The sequence below is a fragment of the Pempheris klunzingeri genome, chromosome 1 (assembly GCF_042242105.1).
Source record: "Pempheris klunzingeri isolate RE-2024b chromosome 1, fPemKlu1.hap1, whole genome shotgun sequence".
NCBI classification, from domain to species: domain Eukaryota; kingdom Metazoa; phylum Chordata; class Actinopteri; order Acropomatiformes; family Pempheridae; genus Pempheris; species Pempheris klunzingeri.
This window is the reverse complement of record NC_092012.1, coordinates 8,111,766-8,118,387: the sequence shown is the minus strand read 5'-3', so window position 1 is coordinate 8,118,387 and position 6,622 is coordinate 8,111,766. Positions and strand designations below refer to the sequence as shown.

At 39.3% G+C, this 6,622-nt stretch overlaps 1 protein-coding gene across 1 annotated transcript; it reads right to left on the bottom strand.

Moving 5' to 3' along the window:
* Window positions 1-976: 976 nt before the first annotated feature.
* Window positions 977-5,929, bottom strand: slc39a1 (solute carrier family 39 member 1). The gene is made up of 4 exons (XM_070830879.1): window positions 5,798-5,929; window positions 4,530-4,660; window positions 3,647-3,961; window positions 977-2,256 (listed from the first exon to the last, which is right to left on the bottom strand). Exons 1-4 carry the CDS (start codon window positions 5,910-5,912, stop codon window positions 1,903-1,905), a joined length of 915 nt encoding a protein of 304 aa, XP_070686980.1. The 5' UTR covers window positions 5,913-5,929; the 3' UTR covers window positions 977-1,902.
* Between the last annotated feature and the right edge of the window lie 693 nt (window positions 5,930-6,622).

Here is a 6,622-nt window from a genome sequence, read left to right as displayed (position 1 = left end):
AGTGTCAATAGTTTTGTTCTCAAATCAACTTTTTGGTTTCAGTGTGGATTTTTTTTCAGTCACTAACCTCTTCTGTTTGACTGCCTAATAAAAACACAAAAGTAATCTTGTATAAAGACTAACATTGATTATAGGCTCTGCTACTTTTACACACAACAGACAAGTAGACAGAAAATTCCTCCTTTATCTTTACTTTGATCAAGTTTACACGACGGTCACCTCTCATGAGATGAAAAATCATGAGGCACAAAATAATGCATGTGGGTTTACCAGCAAATACACAGTTGATGCTTTCGTACAAACAAATAAAAGACTTTCTTCTGTTACAGTGCACTGGTTGGTATTCTGACAACAACCACAATGACAACACTGAACTGATAGCAGCGGCACTCCTTTCATTTCTTCATACTGATCAAATGACCTTTAATGAAAAAAAAAAAAAATGCACAAAAGTTGAAACTTGCCACGTTTGAACTGGCATCAACAAAACTTTTTTGCTGACAAATACAAGTGTCTTATGCCCCACAGCTTCTAACTTCCTTCTACCCATCACATGACAGACTAAAACAGGAATTGTGACCAAACAGAGTTCACAACTATAATTGCATGACTGACTTTGAGAGTAAGGCCGAAAGCACAGACACACCGGACCTTTTTTAACTGTGTGCTGAACTGTTTCTTATCAGTTCTTTGTTAAAGCCACACGTGTGTGGACCATTAAGGCAGACTGAAATAATACTCCCATTATTTCAGCCGTACTGTAGTGTCCTTAGTTTGTGTGGCAGCATATTTTTGTATTTACAGTGAATAATCAGTCTGATCCAGTTTGGCTGGACAAAAGTGGCAAAATAGACAGGCTAAACGAGGACAAAGGTCAACAGTATGTAAATAAAAGTGATGAGCTTGTTAAAATAGTAGGCTGTTAAAAGTCACATTTTAGTAATTTGTGGAGATAATCACTGATTTCTTTTTTTTTTTTTTTTTTACCAGAAAAGTGCAAACAGAATAAAAAAGAAATCCCACATATTTTCTCATCATTGCCACTTTTTTGGCAAACAAATTCTTAAGGCTTCAGTTTAGATTTACACTAGTTTACTGGACAAATGTAACACATGTTGATTGGTTATCCAGTTTGTAATGAGAAGTAAAAGCAGCCTAATGCTGGAAGCTAAATCTAAAAGAATTGCACTAAAATGTCAGTATTTACCAAAATAAATCTGAGTCAGTGGAAACACAAGACAAATTACAAAGATCGGCCATCCAGCTGAGCGTGTAATAAGAAAGCGAAGGCACAAACTTTTTTTGGAAAGGGGAAGCTTCCTGTTTGAATTTGTCCCAAATAAAATGTAAACATTAAGTATCTGGAGGTACGGATAAACTGGCATGATTGATTGAATTAATTACAAGGTATCACATACACAGAACGGAGCCCTTTGTTTCTAGCGGTTTCCTCGATAGTCAAAGGTCAGACATTGTGGTTTTGTTTGCAGGTCCAAAGCATGTTTGAAAACAAGGCCAGTGATAAGTGAGGGCACTGACTGATAACGCTTCTTTCCCCTGTGCTTCTCTCAGTCCTTCAACACACTTACCATTGCAGTAAGTGTTTCCTCTTCACATAAAATCCTCTTTAAAAGAAATGTTACATGTGTATATACAAAGAAAATCAGCTGAACTGTTCCTTTTTCCTGTTCCTGTTCATTATTTTAAAAGTATATTCAAAGTAATAAAACACCAACATCTGTTGTCATGCTCCCTTTGACATTAAAAACTCCAGAGTTGATGTAACAGCGCAGCTTCTTCTTTTCTAATGAAGACAGTTTGTCTTTCTGTACAAAAGTCAAGAGCTGCAGTAGTTTGCACAAAGCGTCGTGACAGACATGCCGGCCGATTTGTCGCCTGGTCTCAGCCCAAAAACGTCAGCGCTGCCATGATGCTGAAGCCCAGCAGGATGAAGAACACCTTGAGGAGCTGCTTCCCGGGGGAGTTGAGCTCATGTGGGAGGATCTCCATGAAGGTGATGTAAATAAACGTCCCTGCGGCGAGCCCCTCCAGCACGGCCTGGATTAGCGCTCCGGCTGCCAGCTGAGCCTCCATCACGCTGATGCCGATGGCGATGCCTATAGGTGACATCATGGCGAAGACTCCGATGTAAGCAGCCACCCACAGCGGACGGACTGCGCTCTGGACCAGCTTCACAGACAGGCTGAACACTATGATGCTCTTGTGGACAAGTATAGCGATGCAGATCTCCAATACCTGCAAAGAACAAAGAGGTTTTATGGTTATTTTCTACCTCATTTATTAGCTTTTATATAAGAATTAAGAAACAGCAGGAAACAATAGTAAATGTTGATGACTCTGCACATAGAAGCTGGGTTGAATTTCAGTGGGTGAATCAGCTTGGATTACTAAACAATAAGGACATATTTACAGCAGGAAAATGTAGATTTGTCAACCATTAAGAGATTTTCTGTGTCTAATATCTCTACTGCAGCAAATCAAAGAGCAGGTCTGCTTTATGGGAAAATCAGATTATGACATTAGTTTTCCCACTGAAGTGATTCATCGGGTATTCAATTAGCTGGATTAGCCAGTTTTTCATGACAACCAACTCGCATCTTCCAGTTTCCTGCTACTTGCTTTGATGAGGAAACAATCTGACTATCACATGACGGCAGACTGAAGCAGGAACTTTGACCACAGACCAGTGTTTTCATTCAACTCTCGTGATCAGAAGTTCCAAGTGCGTTACACCTCTGTCCACAGGTTTCCCTTTTGCACCTGCAACCACATCCAACTGTGTACCGGAGTTATTCTAGTTTTGTATTTTAATTAGCTTTTTTTTCTTTTTTTTTTTTTTTTATAGTTTATGTTGTCAATTCAGTTTAGTCTCGTTTAGTTTTTGGTTTAGTTTTAGTATTAGTTTTGGGGTTTTTATTACAATAAGACTTAAGAAGTTCAGAGTTGGTATTACAATACAAACACAACACTTTGTTAAGGCAACATGTGCCAAACTGACAAAAACTAAAACGATAGACATTTCCTGTATATTTTTGTTAGTTTAATTACATTTGTGAGTACACAATATTGTTTCAGTTAGTTTTTTTACTTAAGTCTAGTTTTTATCTTTATTTCATTAACTACAGTAAATCTAACTATAAAAATTTGATGTTTTAATCCCTGTGTTGTTTTACTATTTTAGGTCTAATTCATAATTTCCTCTCTTTTCTAAGTCCCGAGGGAACATTGGTGGTATGCTGAGACTGTTTAGGGCGTCTTGTGACGAGAAGAGACAGATCTGACTCTCGTGACAGCGAGATGCCTTTCTTGCAAAAGCGTCCTGAAGCTACAAACTGAAAGCTTGCTTTCTTCTGGCTATATGAGACTGCTGTGAATGTGATTCCTACTTTATTTGTGCTCCACATTTCTACGACAAAATGCATCACATGCAATAAAGGCTGAAGAACCAGACAGGTAACGTTAAATAAGAATTGATTCTTTAAAAATTAGAAAAAAGGGAAAAACAACACAGGATGTTATTTCTATGAGACTTCAAGCAGATTTAAAATCTCATTGTGGAGTTTTAGACCTCTAGGAGTCCTATGGAGCTGTTTTTCTACGAGTGAAGTGCTTTCTGTCTTCTCACCTTTGAGTCGGTGCTCTGCAGGCCGATAGCAAGACCCTCAAACACCGAGTGGAGTGAGAGGGAGAGGAAGAGCATGAAGGAACGAAAGGGGGAGTGAGCCTGAAAGTCAACATGGACATGATGGCTGCTGCTCTCCAGGTCAGGGCTCGTTCCATGGCTGTGCCCGTGTCCGTACATATTCCTATTGTCCGGTATAAGGGGCTCCCTCTCCTCCTGAGCCCTTCCCAACTCCCGACAGTTCAGGACAATCCTCTCCACTATGAGGACCATGAAGAAGCCGGCAGCCATGATGAACTCTGGGAGGGGGAAACTGGTCTGTTTGAGACCGACAGAGAGAAATTCATCACTTTGGAGGCTACATTATGTTCCTTTACATCTACAAAGACACTTCGTCATCAAGGATAGAGTATCTGAAAGAGCTGTGTCAACCCAGCTGGAGTGGCTGATTTATTGTATAAGGTCTTCATACCTCATTCACATGGATGTTTTTTTTTTCATTCTTCAACTTTTGTCATTTGCTTGAATTTTAACATTTTTAAGTTTTGGGCGGCTGGATCAATAAAAAATGAATCTGAAGGCATCAGGCAGGGTCTGCAACTTATTTTAGAAGCATTTTTGCTGCATTTGTTGAAATTCTCATAATACAACAACTATCCATGAATGAAACAGTAATAAACCATCCTGCCTGTCTACCTTCATAGGTGCCCACGTGTGCACAGTCCGTGATGGATGGTGAAACAGCCAGACTTCTGATAATCTAAGGCTGGTTTGTTCATCACTTTTCAGACCTGGAGACTACATCCGCCTCTTATATACAGTCTACGGTTGCAGTTCAAATGTGTATATGATATAAATTGAGTATTCATTCAGAGCTTGGACGCACCTCCACCTTCTGAGTATCCAGCTCGGTGTTGATATCTGACAGATAATCAGGAATGATGTCGAGCAGACATGCTGCCAGGAAAACCCCTCCGGCAAAACAGCTGATCAGACTCTGTACTGTGCGTTGGATTTCTGCAAATGAAAAGATGAGCGTCTCTTTTGTTTCAACATGAAACTACTCAAAATGGTAGACAAAGCATATGTTGTGAATTTAGCCTCAGTCATGTGCTATTTCTCAGAAGGAAATGTATTAGTGATTCATGATTCTCTATGTGAATTAAAGGGGCACTTTAGATTTTCTAACTTGTCATTATTAACTGGCATTATTGGTTACTTGGACTACAATTGAAGATGTGATGGGACATCTCAGGCATGTAATTCCAACAGCCATTCATTCAATCCATAATGAATGTTGGAAAAGCGTGATTTAAAATGCACTGAATGACTCAGGGGAAGCACTAAAACACACACTGAGTAATGGAGAGAAATGACACTTTCACTTCCAGACAGCCTCATTTTGCCTGCTATACATGATATTAAATGCACCACGTGCTCAGAGGGCTTTAGGCTTCAGGCTTCATCCCCATCAGGTGACTCCAGCCCTGGGGTGCGAGGAGGGTTAACTAATGGTTGTATTTATTCATGTTGACATATATAGCAGTCACAAGATGGGGCCTGGATTAGTAAACCATTATCAGACCTTTACAAGCCATTTGGAAATGAGAACACATTAAAACATTTCCGGAAGATTTATTTTTCCTCATAATGGTGGTTGTTTGATTTATGATAAATGACTGAAACCCGCCCCGTTATTAGCCTGTTATTACGTCGTCGTTCATGGTTTCTAAGTTACAGTTGATAAAATCAACAGCAGGTAATTGCCTTCACAACAGTATCTGCAGCTACAACATATGATTCAGTTGGACAGACGGCTGGTGAAACTACCTATGCAGGAACCACCATAAGACCAAACTTCATTAAAACTTCTGGCAATTTAAGATTGGCTTGTTTATCTGGAAAGGGTAACGCGTTGGAGAACAGGGATGAAACGTGAAAATTAGTCAGTGACATTCCTTTTTTAGTTCGGCATCGGTGTAACAAAGCGACAACAAACGTGAATCCATTTACAGCAAAAAGTTTAAACTGTTCGCCATAATCAGCGATGTTTACTTGGCAAATACACAACAGCAAATGGCCCCGTTTTCTTTGTAACATACATACAGACTATTTTATTGAACAACTGCTCATGTTGTACTAATGTTTACAAACCTGTCCCGTTTGTGTCCCTGAACCATTTGACCCGAGCAGGGATGAATCCAAAAAGAAGAGTTAGGAGCAATAAACCGACCAGAGCGCCGATTTTCACCTGAAGTAAATATTCCATTTTGTATAAAACTGTCAGTTCAAGAGCGAGACTCGCTGCCTAACTGTACTAACATCTGATTAGCTGTGAGACACACCTAAGCTTGCTGACAGACACGGTGGTGAGGTTCACTGAGTCGAGCGCAGTGATGTTGTTACTTAGACAGCGGGTGCACCATTCAGTCTACGGCGGCTGCGAAGGGTCAAAAACCATTTAGAGTCTTTTTTTTTTTTTTTTTTTAAAAACGGCGCCTCGTGTAATTCCTTGCAAGGCCATTGCCATTGGCTAGGATAAGAAAGAGTGAACAGTTGTTAGAACTGACTGTTTAGAAAATCTGTTTCTCCCTTTTAACAGTATCTAGGTGGAAGAAATAATCAGATTTTTTTTTATTCAAGTCAAAGTCCCAATACATCAGAGTAAAAGTGCTCCACTACAGGTAAAACTCCTGCAGTCAATATTTTCCTGAAATAAAGATATATAATCAGCAACATGTAGGTCTATTTGAAGAGTCAAAAGTACTCACTTTGCAGTAAAATGTTGTATGAAATACTGATACATCAAAGTGTGTGCAGTATTTTACAGTTGTATGTGGTCAAGGTGGAGCTAGTTTTAACTACTTTATATGGAGTTAGGTTGTTTAGTCCAGTAGTTCCCAATCTAGGAATTTAAATATATATTTATATTTATTTGTATGTTGTTATTTGTACTGTTTAGTATATTTACTGATTCTG